We start from the raw sequence: 25,789 nt of genomic DNA on the forward strand, positions 1-25,789 counted from the left end.
AGGAAAGGCCAAGGTTGTAAGGTGGTGCTTGAGCAGAGCCCTGAAGGAAATAAAAGAGCAGCTATGTAGATATGGAGGGAAGAATGTTCCAGGCAGAGATAACAGCAGGTCCAAAGGTTCTGCGGCAGGAACTGGCACCACTGAAAGTATCGAGGAGGCTAGAGAGGCAGGAGCCCAGGGAGGTGCTGGAGGTTTTGGTCAGGGGTGGAGGAGGGCAGAGCCCCAGATCACACTGGGCCTCGTGGGTCATAGTGTGGCCTCAATGAGTTTATTCTGAATGAGACGGAAAGCTACTGTAGGATTGAAAACAAAGCACAGATGCTATCTGGAATGACCTGATCTGACTTATTCTTTAAAAGGACCTTTATTTTCCAAGAGAAATAAAGTAATCACATTAGTCACATGAGTTTTTTCAAACCCCAAACTACATATACAGTTTATTTTATAAAATATATTTGCAGTTTTAGAAAAAAATAATCTATGTGCAAGGTCCCTTGACAAAGGTAAAACTCATCTTCAGTTTTTCTTCAAGTACCTGCAAACAGATGGCTCCCCAGGCCTTTACTTCACGTTAAAAAAGAACAATAGTAACTACATGTAATAAAATTAAAAAGAAAATAAATGCACAGGTAATAAAATTAAAATAAAATGAATGCTTCTAATTACAAGCATGTATGTGACCTTGTATGCTTCTGGGCTATTACTTACTGAAACTAAGAGCAGACTCTAGCTGTTGAATATACTTCAAGGCGCAATCCCTCTCCCAAAGTTCTAAAATCCAATTGAACAGTGACAGTGAACTTAGTATTAAAGGGAAAAAAAGTGAACAAAGGAAGAAATATTACAAAACAAGGAGAATACCATTTGTCAGAGACATGACTCTTAACTCTCTTATTGTGGTTGTGACTGAGGTTGAGATGAGCGACAGAACCTTTTGAGAGGTGGAAGGGGGGCCCAGAGAGTGACATCCCCATTGGGAGGTAGTAGCCAGGAAGCCCAGTGAGTTTTACAAGGAATGGGTGTGAGAGATGGTAATAAGTTAGAGGCAGACAAGAGGTTAGGAAAGCTCTTGAAAAGCAAACATCTAAATCTTCACCTTCTCCCAGGCTCTTTCTGAAGCTTGGGTTTTGGAGCTCACAGAGAAGGAATCTTACCAAGCGAGTGACTACAGGGGTAGCGTTTGACCTCTGAACTCCAATAGTCTTATCTGTAAAGAAGTTGAGATAGAAGATACTGTGCCTGGCACCAAGCAGACACTCAATATTAACTTCTCTCCCCTCTATGACCCCCAATTCTAAAATGAAAGTTATTTTCTGACTTCTTCCTTATGACCTTTGAAACAATTACTCCTAGAAAAGAAGGCGCTTGGTTATAAAAATGTACTGCAATCTTCCCTTAAAGCAAAAGGCCAAAGTGTAGCCAGCCTTACCTGACATAGAGAGAGATGGGCACCATGGTGTTTAGAACAATTATGTAGCCCCAGAAATTTAGGAATCCACGGTAGGAGGGGGTAAAGTCTTCTCCATCATAGAGGTACCAAGAATAATTGCCAACTTGAGCTTCCCAGTAAGCATGGCCAATGGCGAGACCAGCAGAAAGCAGGCTAAGAACCACAAAGATCTAGAAGACATACAACATGTAAGTGTATTCTGAAGAAGGATGTCCCCCCTACGCATCTCACAGATGCTAACTGACCTTACTCAATGCTTTACATGTTTATAATTTAGTAGTTATAAAACAACACATTTCAAAGAAAAACAATGCCATAAGAATGCCTTGAAAGTCTATTTGATGTCTATGATGGACTGACTGATTTATCCTACATTCCACATATGAGGTGAGATTTTATTCCAAAGTTATCTCTCAGAAGAGAAGGCAGTGTTTTATATTCAAATCCTTAAACACCCTCATAACACATGGCAGTCTCTCAATTACTTATACTTTGAACAACAACATGCTGTCTGGTAGAGATACCTGAGTATAAGACAATTTCAAACAATGTTTAATGGGATGCTTCTAGATAATGTTTGATGGAAATGATTTCAAGAAGGCGACAAAATTTCACCTAGATATGGGTAATTATGCCTGAAGATTGAATGATCGCTTAAGGTTTAAGATCATTTAAGAAGCAATATAGTAAGTTGTTGTAGAAATTATGATTATATACTTAAGGGATGAATAAAAAAGTAGTCAACTATCTTAGTAGCATTTGGGTATTTGGGGGTAGTCATAAAATTTCCAGGGGCAGATTTAAATTTCTGGACACAGATTCCAAAAGTGCCGTATCTCAAAACAAATGGGCACAGAAGGAGAGACGATGGACTTGTGAGGGCTCTGGCCATAGCCATGACAATGACACTGAAGATGCACATGAAAAATTCAAATAAAGTTTTCATGAAATGTGAGAGCAGGGAAAAAAAAGAATTGTTTCTTAAATTACTACTCTCATATGATTTTAAACATGTATATGTAGTTATAGTACCGTATTATATATTTCCTAAAAGTTTATATATTCAAATTAAACTAAATACTTGGAAAAAAATTAATTCTCTTTGGGAAATTGAAAAATGGCTTAATATTTGGGACCACCCTATGTGCACAAGAGTTAACATAGCAGGCCTGCTATCCTTAGAAGGCCTGCTTGCAAGATTCGGGTCACCTGGGAACTTAAGGTTTTGGGACAGTTTCCTGATTCCTTATTTCTTATTCTCTGATAAGAATGGCTCACTATATCTGTTTGTGTGAAACTATCTGGGTTTTGCTGATCACCCACATTCCTTTGGGGAGGATCTGGAATTTTGGTCATGCCAGGCAGATGGTGCCCACATGACCAGACCCCAGTAAAACCCCAGGCATTAGATGAGTGAGGCAGCATGAAAAAGGTGAAGGGATTAAGTACAAATTGGCAGCTCAAAACAGTCATGGGGATGTAAAGTACAGCATAGGGAATACAGTCAATAATATTGTAATAACTATATATGGTGTCAATTGGGTACTAGACTTATCGGGAGGATCATGTCATAAATTATATAAATGTCTAACTGCCATGCTGTACACCTATAACCAATATAATAATGAATGTCAACTGTAATTGAAAAATGAAAAACAGAAACACCAGGCATTGAGTCTCTAATGAGCTTCTCTTGTAGAGCAAACATCTCACATGCGCTGTCACAAATTGTTGCTTGGGGAATTCAGTGTGTCTTGTGTGTGTATGACTCAACTGGGAGAGGACTCTTGGAAGCTTGTGTCTGGTTTCCTCCAGACTTTGTCCCATGAGCCTTTTGTCTTTGCTGATCTTGCTTTGTAATAAATTATATGTCATAACTATGAGTACAACTAGATGCTGAATTCTGGCAATTCTCCTAGTGAGTCATCAAATCTGGGGGTGGTCTTGGGGACCCCTCAACACAACTTCAATTTAGGCTTGCCTTATATTTGGACTTATACAGTATAGGTTGGGGGGAAAAGTTAGATTTTTTTTAAATTAAAGTTTATTGGGGTGACAATTATTAGTAAAGTTACATAGATTTCAGGTGTACAATTCTGTATTACATCATCTATAAATCCCATTGTGTGTTCACCACCCAGAGTCAGTTCTCCTTCGATCACCATATATTTGAAAAGGTAGCTTTTAAGAGCACTACCCCTATGGGAAACTAAGAGCAGTAAAATCAACCCTACCTCGACTTCAGGAGCCCAGCCCCACTAATTTATCTAGGGCTCCCTGGTTTCCCAAATGGCCACTGCAGTCATCAAAATAATCACCTAGGGCACCCTACAACTGGAATTTCTATTCCCAAGGGAATTCTCCTATTAGAAGTGTGGCAATTCTGAGAAAAAGTGAGGGAATCCTCTTCCCCGCCATCCAACCTTGAAGTGCCTCATGTATTTTTGTACCTGGCCTACAAAACTAAGGTTTCTTTGCATTAGAAAAACACACAATAAAAGTAGACCAAGAGACAGCAATCTAGCCTCTCATCAATGGAAAAAGAAAATAAATACCGTATAAACCATGTAGTTCATCAAGTAATCAATTTTAGTTCTTTTAAATCTGGTTTTCCCACTATTCCTCATTATTTTAGAGTCAGCACCTAAAAGTGGAAAATTCAATGCAATCAACAATTGGGAAAATCAATTCACTGGCATATCAGTCAAATTACTCTTCGTTTGGTTTTGATGGAGAAAGAACAGAAAAGGAATCCCCGCCTTTAAATCTTGAAAGCGCCTATCAGATCGATTTCCCAAGAAACTCTGAAAGTACCTGCAAAAATGACTAATCCATGGCAGAACTCGGTGTTCCTAATTACACAGCCACGTAACAAAATTTTATCAGCATCCAAAGAAAAACTTGTGCTTCTCCAAAAGAGTGTTCCTGTAAACTTATCTAGGCGGTTATTGGGCTCTTCACATTCAACAAAACCTTTAAAAAAAAAAAAAATGATTCACATAAGTACTCACATAGAAAAGATTTTCTGTTTAATTAACAGGGACTGAACTGAGCAACTAAAATTTAAAACAAAGTAAGATGTGTTTCCACAAACCATCGAAGGTTGCCAGTGAATTTTCTTTTTGGAGATATTGGTGTGTGATTTCAAGTGCCATTTTGAACTTTAAATTGGTTTCTCTAAAGAGAGAGAGAGAAAAAAAAAGAATGAATACACTTTGGAGTTTGAAAGGGAATATAAAGAAAATTGTACAAAATAACATTGAGCCTCCTAAATAATTAGCTTTTTCTATTTTCAAACTTTCTGCTCACCTTTAAACTTCAGGTTTGGAGGAGGTTATCCCCTGAACTAGAGAAAAACTCCCAACTTGGAGCATGTTGGGCCGCTCTGCTGTTTGTTATTCTGGGCCATTCCTGCTGGTCAGAGGCGCCCAGAAACTTCTCTTCCTCCTCTTACCTTAACTCTTAACCACCAGCTTAGACGATCAAAGCTGCTGTTTAAAAACTCAGCTTTAATATTTAGTCAACCTAAGATGATTCCACAAAACATATTTGTTACAGAAAATATCTAAACCCTATCAACTTACTGTTTTTCGGAATGAATAACTGGATCCCATATCTTTGAAAAGATAATTCTGAGAAAGGAGGTGGTAAACCTTACCCCCAATATTTGGCATGTCCCACCCACTCATTATTCTCACACATGGGAATAATAGCTGTTTTATAGTTAAGACCGAACAATCAACCGATTGACTTCTAGAACAAAGGAAGACCTGGGTATTACTCAGATGATTCAGCTCTCCATAAAGAAGCTTATGCATAGCTAAGGTGTGAGAGAAGGTGTTTATGTCAGAGTGGAAAATACAGCACTAGCCTTGAGAGGAGCACAGGGGAGTGGTGTCCCAACTCTGCCACTTACTCTGTGACCTTGGGCAGGCTACGTCACCTCCTGTGCCTCAGTCTCCTGACGGGTAATGTTGAGGTAATAATACTTGTCATATACAGTTGTCAAAGACATTAAATGAGGTAATACATAAAGCTAATGTAACTAAGTAGGCACTCAATAAACGTATTGAAAACTGGTCAAAAACCAGAACTTCACTCTCTTTCAAAAGGGAGCATAATAATCAAAGGGAGAGTTCAAAACTGTCTGTTGGCAAAGACTTTAAAAATCTTTCCCTTTTTTTCTAAAGATTATGTTACTAGTCATTGATATGTGTCTGGACACTGCTCAGAAGTTTACAGAGGATTCAGACATACATTCTGCCACCAATCCTTTTACCTTCCCTGAAAGGTGGGAGAAAGGCAGGTTTGAGAGCACCACTTGACAGATGGAACAGAGAGGTTGGTGGATTAAGGCACAGCTGGACCGAAAGCAAGTAGTAGAGGAAAGGCCGGCTCATAGGTCTTCTTGTCCAGAGAGCACAGCTTTCAATGCAATGAACATGCCTTCCAAGGTCAGCTTTAAGACAGGTCCAGCTAACACCCACTCACCCATCCAGTTCAGCCGTTTCGACATAGCAGAGGCTGTTAGGTTCAGAGCTGGACAGAAGCAGGATGTCAGCCTGTTGGAAACAAAAAATACCAATGACACACAGATCCCACCCCCAAGGCAAAACTGAGCTTCAGACCAGATGGGGGAAAAAAGGAACGAGAGAGGCAGAGTGTGTTCACTTACCGGAACAAAATCATTTTTCTTCAGACGAATAACATCTCCAACTTGAATCTCCTTCCACTTGGCAATTTTGAATCTAAACATTAAAAATAAAGACAGTTTCTTGGATTTTAAAAAGTGACTGGCAAGAGATTTGGGATTATTCTTTCAGGAAGCCCAAGATGCTGGGAAAACATGTAAATCACACATAAACTTGAGGGAAAAGTTTCACTAAAAGCTCAGCCATTTGATGATGTAACCACATTAAGTGGTTATGAGAATCATATCATCCTCTGATGGAAGCAGTGATATGGTGACAACTTTGATGTGTTCTTACCATCCTACATCATGTAATGAACGGTTAATGGGAGCTACTTAAATGTGTGGCAAGGGGATACATGCCACTCCCTTTTGTTTTTGCTCATGTCCTGTGCTCCTGCCTCTTCTGTTCTCTTTCACCTCCGTTATCCATCACCTCCTCGGCTGCAGGTCCCAGGTGGTCCCAGGACAGGAACACATGGCTCCCACAGGGACCACTTGGAAACCTCATGGAACTTTAAAGTCTAAATTATCTTTTTAATGAGTGTGTGTCACTTTTATAAGTCTAATAAGGATTCTGATAAAATGTAAAATAAATAAAAAGGTGACTATCTTCGATATTAAATTGCATAGGAATATCTAACTAAATTTCTAGCAAATCAACTTTAACAAGTTTTCAGATATAGTCTGTTTTAAAGGTTTTCACATACAGAAAAGTTATCTCCAACAGACATTATGAACCTACAACAACTAAAAAGCTTAAGTTTTTTGGAGGCAGAAATCCAATTACTATGTTTGTCTTCCATGAATTTATGGATTAAAAAAGACCTGGAGATTTAAAATACATTTTAAATATAGGCTTACATCCCAGTTTCCCCAATTTTATAAGAATTTAATACACAATTCTTCATCCCAGGATTTAAAAAAATTTTTGCTTCTCTTTCCAAAACTGAAATCGTTGTTACTTTACATCTTGATATCTCTAAAATTGTAAATGAGTAATTTGCATGTGTGTCGCAAATGGTAAGTGAATAGTTAACTCCTTCTTGCCATGGCTCTTTGTGGGTGTCAGAGGCCATTCCGTTGGACTCTTCCACTGTGATGTGCCCATTCCCCTTAGGAGGCCCCTGCCACCCTGCCCCATCGACACTCAAGTCCTGACTTGGCTTTGACCCACTCCACAGCCCTGCCTGATATGCACCCAAGACCCCCAAATTCAAGGCAACTCAGAGCTACTCTTCCCCAGGCTGAAGGCTAGTTAGCCAGAGTGGTGTGGGTGACCTGTGATTCTCATCACCCTTCAGAACAGTGATTCTAAGGGACTTGAAAGGCAACCTTGGAACAGAATCCATTATTTGTGAGGAGAAATAAAGCCATCTAAACATAGTCATAGATTGACGTCATCTACATTCAAATTAGACACAGTGAAAGTGTGGCTTTAAATCAGGTTATGTTCCTCAGTGTTGACACATAGAAAGTCTTTGAATTGGGCCTGAGTCACTATTTTTAGCACTTGACTTTGTAGTTCTCCCTCAAGACCCGTGCTAAACAACTTATTACTGGTCTGTGAGTTGGCACTTGGGTCACAGTTGACTGTAGTAATTGAAGCATTTCTTGAGCATTTTGTATGTGTTGGAGGCTCCAGTGGACACAAAAACAAACACCCAGGGCATTCTCCTCAAGAAATTTACAGTTCGGTAGAGAAGGTGAGACGAATAATTCTAATAACATTCAGATCATAATAGGAAGGATGAGAACAAACACTCTGCAAGTGCAGTGAAGGAGAAATCACTTTAACTGGAGAATGAGGGCAGAGTCAAGAGTCAAGACATTTGAGCCGAGCCCTGAACTAGTAGTTTGGGACTAGCAGAGATGGGAGCAGCACATTTGGGCTGAAGGAGTTGTGTAAACACAAGAAAGCTGATGACACAGCCCAAACAGCAACCTCCCGTAATCCAATTTGGGGACGGCCTCCAGACCACAAAGGGAGTACAATGTCTTAGTAAGTTAAGAAAGGCCTTACAATGAATGGGTACATGCAGTTGATAGACTTCTAAGTTCAAATGGTTATCTCTAAGTATGTTTCACGTTACATATTTACCCATGACAGCCTTGTAACTAGGATACCAATTAAAAGGCACAGTACCTGCCATCCTTAATGACTTCACACGACCTGTTGTTGATTTCGTTATCCATCTTATGGCGAGCCTTTAGAAGAGAGATGGGGAAATGTTATTTGAGTAATCTCAAACGGTAAGGTATGAATGCCAAACTAAAAAGAAGGAGATTGTAGCCGTGGGAGAGGAAGGTGTGTGGGAAATCCTTACCACGTCGTCCACCAGATCTTTGATGGCTGTGATGCCCAGCACCAAAAGTAAGGGCACCAGGGTGGTATACCATGCCAGGGTTGTGATCTGAGGGATTGCCTGGAAGAAATAAAAAGGCATACGTGTGTGTCCATGAAGGTAGAGCTGATCTACGGGTGACTAACTGCTAATTCTAAACTTGCTGATTTGAAGTCCAGTCGCCATCACCACTGAAGTCTATATCCTGCAGAGCATGCAGAAAAGGCATCTAAGCACCCAGCCAACCCTCTTCTCACAATCTCTCTAGTTTCTGGCCTCCTGGAACACAGCACAGAGGACAGTAGCTTCTCGAACTGTCTCATTGTGACCTTAACTGGACACCAAGGAGGCTTTGTAGCATGGCATCTAAAAAAGAGAACTTGCTCCAAAAACAGAGAACTGCTCCAATTTTTGTGTGAAAATCATAATTAACAGGGAGAGGGCAGTGAGGAGTGTGTGGGAAATCCTTACCACGTCATGCACCAGGTGCTAATGTAAAGCAGCAATCTTTACATTACTGGTTGCTTAGCCTGGGGTCTCTGATGGAGGCAAAGATGGCGGTAAGTAGTGGTTGCCTCAGAAAGCTAGTGGCTGGGTGGGCATCTTTGCGGGCACTAGAAGAAAGTACTTCCTTCATAGTCATTGCTATTGGTCCAGCCAAGAAAGAGGCTGGCCTTACAGGAAGTCCCGCCTCCACCAAGTTGGAACAAAAGACTGGGAAGTAAGTTTAGTGAAGAGCTCTCATAACTAGCCTACTGATCATTGGGGCATATAATGTACTGGTTAAAATGACAAGCTTTAGAGTCAATTCCTGGATTCAAGTCCTCCGCATTTCTATCTCTTATGGATATGGGACTTTGAGCAAGTTTCTTCGCCTCACCAGACCTCAGTTCTTCTCTGCAAAATGGAAGTTATGATAATACTCAACTCAGAGCATAAGTGATGTAACAATGCAAGTAAAGGGCTGCCTAAGGCTGTTACTATTACCCTAACGTGGATTGCTATACTTTGAGATAATTGGAGCGGTTGGAAGAGAGAAAGAGCATTCCCCACTTTGCCGTCATCATGTGCAGCTCCCCTTTTCCCTACTAGACGTAGGAGAAAACAGCCTACTTATCACATAGCTACGTTTTATGGTTTGTAGTGTTTATCTCAACACAAGCCTATCTCAAAGGTCTCTCTTGATAACAGGACCAGCCTGTACTATCAAGTCATCAGGATTTATATTCTACAAAATCTGTGGAGTATCCATTTCTCCCTCTCTCCCCCACACACATACACACATGCTACCATCTTCACAAAACCTTCCTGGGTGAACCCCAGCAGATAAGAAAGACCTTCTTCCCAGTCCAATACTTGATATAAAGAATCAGATAAAACCCAAGTGGATATGCTAGGCTTTGTAATCTGCACATGAGATGCTAAAGGTTGATACGCCAAGTGGTAACTAGAGGGTGTAGAGTTCCCTTGATTATAAAAATAGTTCCTAAACGGATCAAATGAATGCTCTGCAGATAAGTGAATTTTTTGCCACAATTAAAGAAAAAACATAGGCCTTTTCTAATGTAAATCCAGTTCATAAAAATAGTTTCAAATTTATGACCAAAATATTAATAAAAAATCAATAATATTCTTGGGGAAATTAGTCATCTAAATAAATAAAGGGCAAGCATAAACAATAGATTTAATTTTAAGGTACAAATAATTTTACAAAATTAAAATGTTAACTTTATTCGCGTCAGGGAAACCAGTTTTAACATTCACATCAGTATAAAATTGAACTTAAAAAAAAAAAAAAAAGACTTCAAATAAGATTTCTGTTTGCTCCCTTTCCCTATTCATTTAACACCGAATGAGCTGGTTCTGTGTATGAGGCATGTTCCCTTATGTGTAGAACTCTGATGTTAATAGGAAAATTTTCAAGATTATTCACATTATATGCACCCATGACAAGTGTTATTGACTCACCATAATTCAAAATAGATTTAAGATATCAAAGGGCATTACCTGTAGGATAAGAAGGACCAGGAAATAGAAATTGGCTGCTCTCTTAAACTGCTCAAACAAATTCATTGGTAGAAAGGTAAACGCATTATACTTGTACGTTTTAATTGCATTATTCTGTTGGAAAAAATAAGAAAGTTATCCTAAGTCACACCATGCATTTATCACAATGTACACACATCTGCGAAAGTCACTGAGTCCTATGGCCTTCAGTGACACAAAGACATCATTTCTCGGTCAGAAAGATACTGAGATTTCCTTTAAGCTTTCATTCTAACCAGGCCTCAAAAAGACTCCTTGGAGGCTTATGTCAGAGACAGTATCAAGATGCAGACATTTCACCTCCAAAGACTCTGGCAAATCCAACTGGGACCAAATGGGCCCTGCCGTCAGAACCTTGAACCCTTAGAACCTCTTAGAAAACCGGGACAAAAGGAGACATCAATATGGGGGACAAAGCAGGAACCTCACTTTCATTTAAGGCGGAGGGATGGAGGCTACCGTGTAAGAAAGAAGAAAAGACACCGTCGTGGGTTGAACTGTGTGCCCCAAGAGATATGTTCCAGTCCTAACCCCAATCCTGTGAATATCATCATATTTGGAAATAGGATCTTTGCAGATGTAATCAAGTTACAATGAGAGAGTCCTGGATTAAGGTGAGCCCTACTCCATGGACTGCTGTTCTTAGAAGGAGAAAATTGGACACAGAGAGAAGGCCAAGTGAAGACAGAGGGAGAGATGAGAGTGATGCTTCTGGAAGACAAGGAATGCTCAAAATTGTTGACCACCACCAGAAGCTAGGGCAGGTGCATGACAGCCACTGAAAAAAAACTGGCTTTTAGTAAAGATTACTTAGGCAGTTAAAATCAACTTACTGCGTATTTGCTCTCCTTAATACAAAAGAACTTTGTGGTCATAAAATGAGGCTGTTCGTGGAAGCTTCGATCATTTGCTTTGACTTGCCATGTACAATCTTAAAAAAAGAAAGGAAAAAAAGTCCATCAAGTACAAAATTAGCATGCTGTTATGGTAACTGTGTCCTCAGATTCATACAAAATCCTAACCCCCACCCTTTACCTCAAAGTATGACCTTATTTGGAAATAGGGTCATAACAGATGCAATCGCATTAAAGTGAGGTCATTAGGGTGGGCCCTAATCCAATATGACTAACATTCTTATAAAAAGAATAAATTTGGACACAGAGATACACACACAGAGAAAATGATGTGAAGTCACAGGGATAAGACCTACAAACCAAGGAGAGAGGCCTTGAATAGATCCTTCCCTCCCAGCCCTCAGAAGGAATAAACTGTCAGCACCTTGATCTCAGACTTCTAGCCAGCAGAATGGTGAGACAAGACATTTTAAGACAGTTTGTGGCGCTTTGTTATTGTTCTAGCAAACTAATGAACATGTTGTAACTTGGACCAACTGTTCATAGAACATTAGACTCTAAAAGAAGTCTCATTAAACATGGCCCAAACAAAAGTCCCAGAGCCCCAGAAGGTCACAGCTAAATTAAATTATTTTTTTCCAACTCATTGACTTGGTTTGTAAAATGTATAACCCATTAAATATTTAGCGAATGAATAAATCAAAGAAAGGGGGCATCACCAACGAAGTCAGCATTTGCGAGTCCTGATCACAGATCAGCGGGATGCAGTACTTTATCCTGATCTCCAATGCCTGTCGTCTTTGTAAGTTCATTTCATGTACTTAATGTCGCATCCCACCATTCAATCACCATGTCTAAATTCCAGCGAACTTGAGAAAATCCACAGCTTCTGCCTAACCCCCACCCCCCATAGTTATCAGATGTTGTCTCCTGGTTTATCAGAACAATTCTCAATGCTGTGGAGGCCTCTAGATGGTGACTTTCCTCTTTTGGTTGCCCACAAATCTTGATGTACCCTCCTCACTCTCTTGAATGTCACCTTAAGTGATATGAGTCCAGTCATCATTCAAGGGCCGTTGTGGGGGTGGGAAAGAAGGAAGAATAGGAGAGGGAGGGGATGGTGTGTGGCTTTCAGCTACAGTTTTGGGGAACCAAACCCAGGAAGGGCTGAGGCAAGGCAGGGCCCTCATACCAGCTCTGACTAGCATGAGCGCGAGGTGGGGTCGCCTGGCTGGAGACGGGACTCAGGCCGCAGCACAGTGACATCACACAGTTCCCTGGCCATCCTGTCATCTCCATCGTGTCCTGCATCTTCCTCTCCGCCATGGCTTTACGCACAACATCCACGTCTCTACCTCAGGGGGACCACTGTTTTGTGGTAGGGCTGGCTTTGCAATTCCTCCAGGAAGAGCCACCCAGTGGGTCTCTTACTTCCAGAACCTGAATTAGCAGGAGATGGGCGCCTCCCTGCTTTGTGGGATGTCCTAGAATTCTTTGTGGTGGGGCTGTGGCTGCTGCCCCCGGGGCTGCTCCAGACTTGTTTCCTTTTGTCATCTCTAGCCGGGCCACAGCTACCTGTCACCCCCCAGCTACCCACCTGTTTTGTCTTCACCTATCTGCTCTTGACTTCTACTGTCCCATGATATATAGCTCTATAGCTACCATTTCTTCAGTGTTTACTATGTGCCAGGCACCATGCTGAGTAGTTAATATTTCAATTTTATAGCTGAGGAAACTGAGGCAAGACAGGATCAGTGACTTGACCTGTGAGAGAATCAAAGTCTGGCAGGGGCCGCTCCATATACCTCCCTGTACTGACTGGGCCTTTTTCTTTTGGTGACTTATATTCCAAGCCACCACGAGAACTGCTCTGCCAATGAGCTGACTTGGGAGGGTCACTTATGAGTAGAGGGTCAACCTTTCCACTGTTACCCGAGAATCAGGCTGTGCTTGGTCTCCCAACAGGAAGGCATAAAAGCTGTGAAAGCTCAGGACGAGGATGTTATAAATTAGGAAGAAACGCTGAGGAAGCATCGCTCTCTGGCATTAGGTTCCCCACTGATTTGTGTCCGAATGTGTATGCCGGATGAACTTCCCTTGTGTGACACCCATGCAAGTGGGTGACCCAGGTTTAGATGAACCTCTCTTCCCCTACAAACCCTCCACCCCTCCTCAGAGACGATAAAAAAAGTGAAAACAGTGTTCTGTGGTCAAATACATTTGTGAAAGCAGCATGCTGCATCCCTTTCTTGGATATTCAGTGAACCCACTGGTATGTTAAAGGTTCTGAGAAGTCCTGCAGTAAAGAAACTTATTTAACTCAGTTTTTTTCCAAAATTAATGTGACCACAGGCACTTTTTTTTTTTTTTAAATCATATAAATAATATGGTTTGAGAACTGCTGTGCTAAAGCACAGGCCAGCAAGAAGGGCAGCAAAATGGTACTTGGAGATATTTGTCTTTTTGATCCAATATTTACTAAGTACCCAACTGGAACAGAGAATGCTACTGGATGCTTGGACCACAAAGCTAATTTATAGAAAAAGTAGGAATCTTGCCCCATTTTCTAGAATGGAAATATTGACTAAGAAGAACTAAGATATTTACCAGCAAAAAATACACCTTCACCGTACGGCCCTTTAGTTAAAAGCTAGAAAGATACCAACTACCCAAGGGTAGCGCCTAGCAAAACCATCAATTCATTTGTCCCCACAGATGCGTTTAACAGCAGACTGTGGTTCAAGATCGTGGCCGAGCCTGGTAATGTGCACTTAAAACATGTAAATATTGCTACATGATGTTCAGTTTTCCCACGGTCACCAAGTGCTTTGATCATCACCGTCTGGAAAAGGAAGTAAGCTGGGCCTGGCCTCTCAGCCTGTCGTTGCTGGTTCTGAGTTCTTGCTTACAGATACACCACCAACCAAAACACTGCGTTGGTTGGTACAAACTACAGCAAACCAGTAGAATGGAAAGATCAAAAGTTTAACATCAAAGAGGAAAAAAAACACAAACAACCAAAGAGAGAACTGGGTTAAAGACATAAATAGACAGTGCGTGCACAGGGAGATTCAAATAGTTCATAAATATGTGCAAGATACTCATAAAAAAAGAAGTGCAGTTCTTCAGTGAGGTACCAGTTTTCATCTTACAGGGGCAACATATCAGCAAAGGGTAAAGCATTTGTGACACACTGAGTTGAAAAGAGGGTGGCGAAACAGGCCCTCTTAGCTGGTCTCTGCAGAGAACCATTTGGCCAGATTTATCACACTTTAACACACACACACCAACTGAACAATCCCACTTCTAGACATTTATCCCCATGTGTGTACTCATGCACGGGAGAAATGATATATCTCGGGGCTATTCAATGCAGCCCTGTTTATCCGGAGGATTAGAAATAACCTAAATGCCACCATGAGCACCTGGTTAAATAGCCACACAATGAAAGCCTGTGCAATCTTCCAAAAAGGAGGAGGCAGTTTTAGGTGTCCTGATAGGAAACGTCTCCAAATTACATTAAGTGACAACAGCAGAGGGTGTCTCCCACACTGTGCTTTCAGCTGTGTGACACACGGAATTAATGCACAGTAGGAATGCATGCGTGGGCACACACTTGCACATGTGTCTGTGTATCTGTGGCTGTAGATGGGCACATGTTTGTAAGCATTCTTTGCACATACACATCAGTGTATATCTCTGCAAAGATATTTGAGAAACTGGTAACAGCCGTCAAGCATGTCTTCGCTTAATAACTATTTGTGAAACTATTAATATATGCTTGTGTTTTATGCACTTTTTAGTACTTAAAAATATAGGAAAACAAATCAAAAAAGGGGCAAGAATAAGCTAAAAAGAAAGGTAGTGATAGAAGGGAAAGAGCCCAGATGCTGATGACAGCAAAAAGAATTCAGCATAGGTAAATGAGAGAAGCCGTGACCTAACAATGGGCTGAGCCAAGCATTCTTTAGGGGCTCGGGATGATGTGACATGGGAGGCATGGTTAGGGCCAGAGGTATTAAGAAGAGTAGCATGCCATGTCTGCTCGTCCCTCCTGCTGTCAGCAGGGGTTCTACGTCTCTTGAGTCACTGCTACATATCAGTCACTGAGCTGTACACTCTAACCTGGGCACAGAACAGCCAACAGGCCACAAGGGGTAGGACCAAAGGTGAGACTTAACAAATAATAAAATGAACCCCGCCCAGGGAAAACTAATGGAGTTCATCCCCGTCGGAAGAGTACATTCTTAGATTAGTCTATTAGGCTCAACTTCTATGCACGCTCACAGTCTCCTAAATATGGACAAAATGCAGGTCGGCAGCAATAATGTTATTGGCAGCAGTGGTCCTCCAAGTGAGGGTTCCAGATCAGCTGCGTCAACTGAGAACTTGTCAGAAATGCAATTCTCGGGTACCACCCCGGAAGCAGCATATCAGGAACGCTGGGAGTGGGCGGGCAATGTGTGTTCTCAAGCCCTCCAAGTGATTCTCACACACACTCAAGTTTGAGAACCACTAATTTGGAACAAGGTAGAACTAGAACCCATTTCCAAGAAAAACCATCTATCGATCAGACACAGTCCCTACCTCAAGGAGCCCATTGTCTTGCCAGGTTGGGGGAGACAGATACCTAAGCACATACATCAGTGGAAGACAGTGTATAACGTATAAGACAATGTCAGGATAAAGATAAGCACTTGGCAATATTAAAATTCTAAGGAACAGCAGGGGATGGTGAAGTCTGGAAATACTTGTTGGAAGAGGTGCCCATTGAGTGGGCTCTTAAAAACTGTCCCAATATTATACCTGTACAGGGAGAGGAGAGAGGTCAAAGTGCATTCTAGGCATAGATACAACAGCGCCAAAAGCACAAAGGCAGGAAAGCCTGGCCTGGGTTCAAATGCAAAGAGCTGGGTGTCAGGGGACCACAGAGTGGTGCCCAGGAGAGGACCTGCAAGCTAGGCCGATGGATGGTACACCATGCCAAGTGCAGGGGAGACCCAATGGGGCTTCAGCTGGGGAGTGGCACGGTGAGATGGTGGTTGACCCGGTCACACTAGCATCAGCGAGCCGGATGTGTTTGAAAGGAACAGTCTAGAGGCAGAGACTACTACAGTCATTGAAGGCAGCACTGATGACAGCGTAATCCAGAACTAAGGGATTGGAAATAGAGATAAGACAGATTCAAGAACTACAGAAGGACGGCTGATTGAATGTGGGCAAGAAAACAATGAGGAAAAAAAAAAAGAAACAAACAAAGTGACCCCAGGATGTTCCTTTGGGTGGCTGGACGGACAGAGGCACCACAGATGAGTTAGACAATGGAGGAGGGATGTCTAGTGGGGAGGACAGTGCCTCCTGATGTGGTGAACTGAAGATGCCTATAGGATGCCTGGGTGGAAACATCCATCCAGGGGCTGTAAAATCAAATCTGGAACTCCAGACGGAGGTTCAGGCCAGAGATACAGATCTGAAGGTATCCGACATTCAGACGTTAGTTGAAAGCATGAGCAGGAATGGATCACATCGGAAGCGAGGGAGGAGGCAGAGCAGCGAGCCAAGAGTGCACGGAGATGTTTCAGCAGTGGGTGGAGGAGGAGGAATCCATGAAAGTCTACGAGCCTCAGGGAGAAGCCAGGGGAACCGGTGTTACGGAGTGAGAGGGCGTGAACAAGGGTGTAGCTGTGCCCAGCAAGAAAGGACAAAGGTACCCAGCGATTTGGTGATCAGATAATCACATCAGCGACCTTATCGAGGGGAGTTTCTTCTAAATAAGGGGGAAGGGAGCTCATTAGAAGGTGTTTTTAGAATGAGGAGACTGAAAAAGCCAGGAGGGGGCTTGGTTAATGAGATAGGAGGAGAGGCAATGGCTGGGGGTGGGGGACTGTAGAGAGGTGGGATGGGTGGTTTCCTCCTCCTTCCCGGAGTGAGTGGCTGAGAAAGATGCGTGAGTGTTTTGAGTCATGAAGCATAAGGTGGCTCAAAGTGGGACCTTTAGGACAGTAGGAACGGTAGGGATGGTTTTTTGAGAAAAATGGAAAAAGAGTTAACGATGGGCAGGTAAGAGGTCAGGGTCAAGACTCAGTCGTGTCAACCTGCTTGACGGTGTGGTGTTCGCTAGCATTCGGTTCTGGTGCCAAAAAAAACAATGCTCATTAATAGTAGTGGGTGGAGGAGTGACAGTAGATTGAAAGGAAAGCAAAAGGCCAACTGCTGCATTTGGCTGTGAAAAGAAAAGAAAAACCACACAACTTCACTCCTTGTTCCTCGCTCTTGCGACACAAAGTGGGGACCAGCTGTGTCACCAGAGATCTGGTTAGAAATGCAGATTCTCAGGCCACACCCCAGACCTCCAGCACCAGAATCAGCATTTTCACGAGATCCTAGATGGATTCCTATGTACCTGGACTGCTCTTGATCCTAATAGAATTCCCAAGGTGTTTTTTTTTTTTTTTTTTTTTTAACTATACCCCAATGCCCTGGGTTCTACCCTCAGGGGTTTCTGCTTTAGTCTGGGGCAAGCACAGCAAAGGTTCCAGGTGACCCTAATTTGCAGGCAAGGTTGTGATCCACTGTTCAAGACAGGTGTTTCTCAGTCTTTCTCCTGCCTCCATCACACCTGAGGGTGACAAACCCTTCCAACAGTATGCTTAGTCACTGAAGCAGTACACTGCAGGGTTTGAGCAATGCAGCACTTTGGGTTTTCAACTGTCTTTTGAAATAAATGCCCCTCACTCCCATTGAGAATCCTGGGGACCTTGTTAACAGATTCTGATTGGCTGATCTGGGAGGAGTGGGAGGTTCTGCATTTAATGAGCACCCTAGGGATGGTACCGTGTTTCCCCGAAAACAAGACCCAACCGGAAAATAAGCCCTAGCATGATTTTTCAGGATGACATCCCCTGAACATAAGCCCTAATACATCTTTTGGAGCAAAAATTAATATAAGACCCAGTCTTATTTTCGGGGAAACACAGTAGCTAGTGGACCACCATGTGTTGAGGAGCAGGTGTGCTAGGTAAGCCATGAGATGGACTTTTCTACTGATGTGAAGTTGAAACGGGTGGAATTCATTTTGAAACATGGATTCTCCCATTGTCTCACTTCAGACATACTCTATTGGCATCTCCAGGAACTGGGCTTGGGCACCTTTGGAGTTTTAAAAGCCCCACATGTAATTTCGATACACCAGCAGGATTGAGCAGCCCCAGTGATTCCAAGAAGAATGTCCTCCTACGGTGCCTCTATCATTAAAAACCTACTTTAGAGGTTCCAAGCTCACAGTAAGAAAAACAACAGCCGCATTAGGTCTCCATGAGCAAGAGTTTCCCGCTCGACATTTTGTCATAAATGACATTACTCAAAAGCAAGTTCTATAGTATAACGAGATGGCACAGTGCCGCCACCCCTCCCCCATTACAAATCACCCGGGAATCCCCCACCCTCACCCTGACACACACACACCCACCCTTTATTTTACAAGCTTCCAGTTACTGTGCTATTCTCCAGGCTGAAGTGATGGAAGGCAGTCTAGGGCTAATTAGAGAAAGAAAGTAAGTAGTCAGAGTGGAATTTCCACGTTAGGTATGGTCAAAAATGCAAAATGCATTCAATTGAGTGGAAAACAGCTCCTCAGCACGTTTCAAGGATTTCCTAGCATCTATATATTTCAATTGACTAGCTTAATCTATGTTTTGATTTCAGATAAAAATTAATTCTCACCTGAAACTAATATAAAATAATATTGAATGTCAACTGTAATTGAAAAATAAAAAAATAATAAAAAATTTAGGATAAAAAAATTAATTCATAGATGCTCTAGAGAGCCACATCCTTAATTCCAGATTCTTCTCTGAGAGAGCACTTTCACTTGGTTTACGGCTACACCTGCATTGCTGATGCCACATCTGGTCTGAAGTGACACTGAGAGACAGAATTTCCTCTCTCTGTCCTGATGCTCATGTAGCGATGCCGATTTCAACCTTAATGATGGAACATTCCATCTGAAATTCTGTCAGCCAAACTGATCACTTCGCCCCTGAAAAAAATTCTGAGTTGGAAAACACTTAAAGAAAGTCAGTTTTATATTTTCAAGCACAGAGAGCAACCCAACCCAGTCAAGAAGAAAGCTCTTTGGGGGACGGCCTCTAATGAACAGACAGAGGTGACTGCAGAGCCCACCCCCTGCTCACAGGCGCACACACATGCTTCCTACAAAGTGCTCCACCAGTGGCTTAGCGTTCTCCACATGACCTTGTTCACAGTATTATTTAGCTTGAAAAATAAAGATAAGGGATGCTGAAGCCTCTGTCTGAATCATCTCCAGGTCCAAGATGAGGAATCAGAACCTGTCAGATCTAATATGCAGGAGTCACATGTCTTTGCTAAGCCCACAAGCACGGGAACATATGCAGACAGAGCCTGTGTATACCCCAGGAAGCCCAGGTGCTGACGACAGCTGTGTGGCGCTGCGTGTGTGGGTGCGGGGTGCACGGGAGCTTATGGAGGGCGTGGGGGCAGGCACTCCTCTCCCAAAGCCTTTACCTGAACTCCCCCTCTCCCTAATATGCCCCTTACATGGGTCCAGGAAAACCCAAAAGTTGATCAACTACTCTCACTAAGGATTGCAGTCTGGACAATGAGACCTCAGTGCTATTACCCTGTGGTTAAGAATTTAAAATTCTGTCGCTTCCCAGGGACCAGGCTGCACCATTCTTGGTCATTTCTTACCACTGCATCCCATATTTCTAATTGCCAGCCAGCCAGCAGCACAAGCAGATGTCCCATAAATATCCACAACGGATCAGGTTCAAAACAAGCACCCTCCCCTTGACTTACAAAGGGGCTTCCCCTCCCACCCCTGCCATTACTCATCCCCACAAACATCTGTTAACCACTGAGGCAGAAAACACTTTCCAAAGGTGGCTGAAACAGTATCCTCCATCCTGCAATGCGACCTTGTTACTCCCTCATCAAGACGTGGCATCTGATTTCCCTTCCCTTGAATCAGGGCTGGCCTCAGTGACCCTCCTGTAACCAAGACAAATAGCACGAGTGCTGCTGCCTGAATTCCCCCACTGGCTTCTGTTTTGATCTCTTGGGGCACTAGTTCTCCAGGTGGTCCCTCTTAGGACACTCCCACCATTGCAGCCCAGCGTCATGCTGGGAGAAACCCCAGCCACGCGAGGGTGCTCCCGTCGGAAGACAGTTGAACCTTTGAGTTATCCAGCTCAGGTGCCAGAAAAAGGAGTGGAAAAGCTTCCATATGATTCCAGGCCCCAACCGTTCAAAACACCTCAGTTGTTCAAGCCTTCACAGCTGAGGTCCCAGACATCCTAGAGCAGAAAGAAACCATCCCCACTGTGCTCTGTCTGAATTCCTGACTCAGAATCTGTGAACATCATGAAATAGTCATTTTCTGCCAGTAAGTTTGGAGTGGTTTTTTTGTGTTTTTGTTTTGTGCGTGTCTGTGTGTGTGTGTGTGTGTGTGTGTGTGTGTGTTAATGCAGCAATACTTAACTAGAATACCCACTGGGGTGTCTAAATCAGAAATTACTCCTCAGGCCTCCTTTGCCCTTGACCCTCAGATCGAATGGGACTTGCGAATGTCAAATCCTTAACATATATCATGATTCTCTCCGTCCTGGCCATCTTGGTTTAGGTCCTCACCACTTTTTACTTGAATTATTGTTTACTCCCTTCTCCCCACTTCTGACAACATGGGATTTCTAAAATAAATTCATGTACCCAATAAATATTTATTGAGTGCCTGTTATGCGCTCTGCATGGGATAGACGTGGCCTCACTTCTCATGAAGCCAACAGTCTGGTGGGGGAAAGCTTCATTAGTCACAGAGTCATTCAAGGACATAATCATAAATGACCTCAGGGCAATGAAGGGAGGTGCAAGGGGCTCTGGGATCGTACAAGGGGCGTCCTCCAGGCTGGGGGTGGGGTCCGAGAAGGCTTCTGTAAGGAGGTGACCCTTACGTTGAGACCTGAAGGAGCTGGTCACAGGGGAGGGACTGCCCTAGGGAGTGGGAAGAGTGAATGGAAAGTCGTGAAGGAGAGAAAGGCTTGCATGAATCAAGAACTGAAGATCGGAGATGGTGGATGGCGCATGGTGAGTAAGGCCGCAAGCTGCAGTCAACCAGCTCAGTTGGGATAGGAGGACAGGGCCAAATCACATGGGCCAGAGCAGCCAAGGGAGGGAGCTGCAATCAGATTCCAAGTACAATGCAGTGTCTTTCCATGATGAAGGCTGGATTGAGAGGAGCAAACACGGCTGTGCAGAGGCCGTAGTGGGAGGAGGCCACTACACACCTTAGCATGTTGTTTTCAGCCTAAAGTGCTTTAATGGCTTCCTGGAGCCTTCAGGAAGTATCCAAACTCTTCAGCATGGCCACCATCCTACCTCATCACCTAGGCTCCAAGAATGACTTGAGAGTTCAGGGGAACTCTCAGCTCCTTGGAGCCTTCCTTTACACTGCCTAAGCCTGGAGTGTCCTACTCCTGAGACCACTGGGGTCAATTTACCTCTCACACTTATTCAAGAGTCAGCCTGGGGATCCGCACCTTCAGGAAGCCTTCCCTGCTCACCTGGTTCCCCACTCATACTTCTGATGAAGCACGCCAACACATTCAATCACAAATGCCCACCAAGCATCTCCAACATGCCAGGCCCAGAACCTCATGTCCTGACACCAGCTCAGAGTAAGACAGATTGGACTCTGGGCCCTTGTAGCACTAGCTGAATAGCTGTTAGATGGGCAACATACAACCAGTCACTCAGTTTTTCAAGTGCTGACAAGGAGGTGAGTGAGCACACACGAATCCTCCCTTCTTGTAATATTCTCATTTCCCCAAGCTTAATATCAGTTCCTCCACATGCCACCTTTCCTCCTGCCACATAACCTCTGTATGCGGTCCCCTATTCCGGACCCTCTTGCTTCTCACTTCCCCTAATTAACTCCTCCTTATCTTTCACTTGGCAGCTGAGGCAGGACTTTGTTTACCAGGAAGTTGTCCCTGACCCTCATCCAGGGCAGAATTCTTTGTCACAGCTCTTGCAGGGAACCACAGGTCAATCCATTAAAAGACTAAGTCATTGCATGAGTGAGGCTCTCTTTGCGAGCTTTTGCTTTGCCCCCATAGTTTTATATTTGTATGGGTGGACTTTTCCACAAATATAGTTTTCTGCCTTTAAAGAGACTTTCATATTGACTGCCTGCAGGTGTGCTGAACTATCTGCGACTCAGTCAAAGTTTTTATCTGAAAAAAACCACTGGGGCAGAGGACAGCATGAGGGTGGGGTTAGCATGTGTCCACAGGTTGGCAAACAAAGAGAAGGCTGTATTAAAGGGAAAGGTCATCCCAGGAGCAGGGGTGACACTAAATCACCAAAATTTTCCTCAATATGTGGGCAAATTCATTTCTGGTAAAATTAACTGTTCTTCATTCCATCCATCTCTCCATCCATTCATTGTACTTGAATTTGTGGACAGAAGGATCTGTTAAAAAGAATGACTCTGGGGGCGGCTGGTTGGCTCAGTTGGTTAGAGCACAGTGCTCACAACACCAGCATTGCTGGTTCGATGCCCTCATGGGCCAGTGAGTTGCGTCCTCCACAACTAGAGTGAAAACAATGACTGGATTTGGAGCTGCGCTGTGCTCTCCATAATTAGACTGAAAAAAATGATGACTTGACTTGGAGCTGATGAGTCCTGGAAAAACACACTGTTCCCCAATATTCCCCAATTAAAAACAACAAAAAAGAATGACTCTGCAGCTTCAGCCTAAAGGGTCCAGGAGAATCTGAGTATCCCAAAGGGAAGCAGACGGATCAAGAAGAAGATTTGATGATGAAAAGATGGAAGAGTAGATGATGAGTGGGGGGTAGATAACTTAGGTTTGATACGAAAGACATTAAGGAAGGAATTGGGGTGTGTGTATGTGTATGGGTGATAATATCTAATATTTATTGAATGCTTACTGCATGCTTAAAACTGTTTTAAGTCCTTTACAGTTACTTTCTGATTTAATCCTCACAACCCTGCAGTGAAATAGATGCTAATATTATGCCCATATTACAGATGAGGACACTGAGGCACAGAGAGAAGTCCTCTCCTCAAGGTCACACAACTAGAAAGCGGGGCAGCCAAAGCTGAAACCCACAGTCTGCGTCCAGTCTCCTCCCCCATTTCCACCACGTACGTTATGTCTCAGAGTCACTCAGAGAGATGTGGTGCATGAAGCCGATTAAAGGGACTTCGCCTGCCTAAGGAAGGCCTAGAGAGAGAGAACAGAGTCCGAACGGAAATGCGAACATTTTAAGGGTGGGAGAAAGAGTAGCCAGAAGGAAGGAGACACGGCAGTGCTGGGACAAGAGGGTGTCATGACCTGCCAAGGAGGTCAGCATTTCCTGAAGGAGAAAAGGGCAAGCACCTCAGAGAAAAACAGAGACTGGGAGGAGATGACTGACAAAAAGCTCAGGACCTGGCACCAGGGTTCTCGGCAACCTTTAATAAGGTGGCGGGCGGCCCACGGAGGGTAGGAACCCAAGGGACCAGGAGGATGTGGTGGGGAGAGAAACTGGTTTCTAGAAGCTTGGCCGTGAGACAGGGGACAGACAGCAGCCAGAGGCAGCAAGCAGGATTCGGGTAAGATGCAGCTGTGAGTGTATTTGTAAGCCAGCCAGAGTGGGAAGATGGGAGAGTTCATTAATAAAGCAACGTGGCCAAGGAGGCAGGAGACAGCTTTCTCATTCCGTCCCAAGGCTCAGAAGAAAGAGCCAATTTGCACTGATCCAGGAACCCTTTCCGGAGCTCGTGTTTCTTCCCAACGACTTCACCTCTAACCTGGCTCCTGACTGTCACAGAATTACCCAAGGAGTTGACTTCAATGACACCAAGACAGTGGGATCATAAGCAAAATAAACAAGCAAACGAAAAAACCCCAGCATTCTAAAGTCAAAGAATTTAAGGAAACTATGGCTGAATAAAATTCAACTAGTTTCTTTAAAGCCCAAACTTCTTGGATCCTTTTATGCTAATGGATGACGTTAAACTCAAGAACAGGATAAAGAATTCTGAGTTTCTCGTTGCAGGGGCTCACACAGTCTTCGTGTCCTGGAGCATCTGGCAGAACTAGTGTTTCCCAGAACACACTCTAGGAAATACTGTCCTCGTGTGTCCATCAGGAAAGGAGGGTGTTCATCCCATAGCATGGAAAACATTCCCACTGGTTTTCGTCAGTCTTTGCTCAAAGTGAACTAACGGAAAAGTTCCTTTAGCATAACCTGTGGGCTTCTCTCTTCCTCCACGGCATATTTCACCTGCTCGGTTTCCCTTGTTCTTGATCTTCACAGCACACAGTAAATGTCCTTCACCTGAGAAGCACTTGTGACGGACGGTTTCTCTCGTGAACATTAAAGCTCAGCTGGTCTAGGGCATCTTTAAAAAAAAGAAAACCAACTTTCTGCACTAAGGTGCTATTGTTAGAGAAACAAATGTGGGCCACGCATTTTTAGGCCCTGTTCTGCTGCAACGGGGACTGGCCCCTGGTGTGACTCGGCCCAATGGCACTTCACACTGATTCACGCTCTAAAGAACTGCCTTCTTTGAAGAAAATTGTCCTTCATGTAAAATGTCAAGACAGACAGATGATGGTTAACGAGAGCAACAATGACCATAACTGAGAATACGCCCAAGTGAGACTATGAAAAAAAAGTTAAGAAAGGGGGAAAAGGGGATGCAGAGGAAGAAGGGAGGGAAGGAGAGAGGAGAGGAAGCAGAGAGGGGCTGGGGGGTGCCAGGCAGAAGTAGGAAGTGGGTGGGGGTGGAGAGGTCTAGTCTAGCACTGAATATCCTCTGTGTGTTGGGAAGCGCAGAAATTAGGTGTTTTTGAAAAGTCACAGCCAAAGTCCTTTGACAGGGGTTTTGAGAGATGAGAAACACCAAATTCTTTTAGAAATAGAAGCCACTGCTGGAAAAGATGAAGGGCCAAGACCAAGCCTGAGTTCCTTCAACACCTGTGTTTTGACCTCTAACTGAATGGTCAGGAAAGAGCCCTGAGCGCCAGAATGTGAAGGCGTAGTTGGAAAAAACCAGAGCTGAGAGCTTCCACCCACTACGTGCTTGCCTGACGTTTCTCCAGCCACCCAACCCCAGTCAGTCCCTCTGCTGCGTCCTCACCCACAGAGCTGATACCGTGGCACCAAGCACTGACAACAAAGTTCACCCTTCACCCCTCTGAGTCAACTCTCTGCCAATTCATCAGATACTCACATAGGGCAGAGATTCCAAGATTGTGATATGAAACTTAGGACAGTGGGGGAAGGAATGAGGAAGAAACGTGTTATTCACTATTTGGGTAATCAACTAGAACTCCCTTGCTAACCTGTTGGG

At 43.5% G+C, this 25,789-nt stretch overlaps 1 protein-coding gene across 1 annotated transcript in view; it reads right to left on the minus strand.

The window, feature by feature from the left end:
- ATP8B1 (ATPase phospholipid transporting 8B1) overlaps window positions 1-25,789 on the minus strand; it is a 114,456-nt gene that overhangs the window by 31,067 nt on the left and 57,600 nt on the right. Inside the window, exons 3-12 of the mRNA XM_074339910.2 lie at window positions 11,365-11,462; window positions 10,493-10,606; window positions 8,468-8,566; window positions 8,287-8,348; window positions 6,126-6,198; window positions 5,942-6,012; window positions 4,545-4,627; window positions 4,265-4,423; window positions 4,006-4,094; window positions 1,430-1,620 (exon numbers count right to left, since the gene is read on the minus strand). Of these exons, the coding sequence (XP_074196011.1) occupies window positions 1,430-1,620; window positions 4,006-4,094; window positions 4,265-4,423; window positions 4,545-4,627; window positions 5,942-6,012; window positions 6,126-6,198; window positions 8,287-8,348; window positions 8,468-8,566; window positions 10,493-10,606; window positions 11,365-11,462 (1,039 nt within the window). The remainder of the gene's footprint in view (window positions 1-1,429; window positions 1,621-4,005; window positions 4,095-4,264; window positions 4,424-4,544; window positions 4,628-5,941; window positions 6,013-6,125; window positions 6,199-8,286; window positions 8,349-8,467; window positions 8,567-10,492; window positions 10,607-11,364; window positions 11,463-25,789) is intronic.

This window comes from Rhinolophus sinicus, chromosome 4 (assembly GCF_057876585.1).
Source record: "Rhinolophus sinicus isolate RSI-liver-muscle chromosome 4, RSI-T2T, whole genome shotgun sequence".
NCBI classification, from domain to species: Eukaryota; Metazoa; Chordata; class Mammalia; order Chiroptera; family Rhinolophidae; genus Rhinolophus; species Rhinolophus sinicus.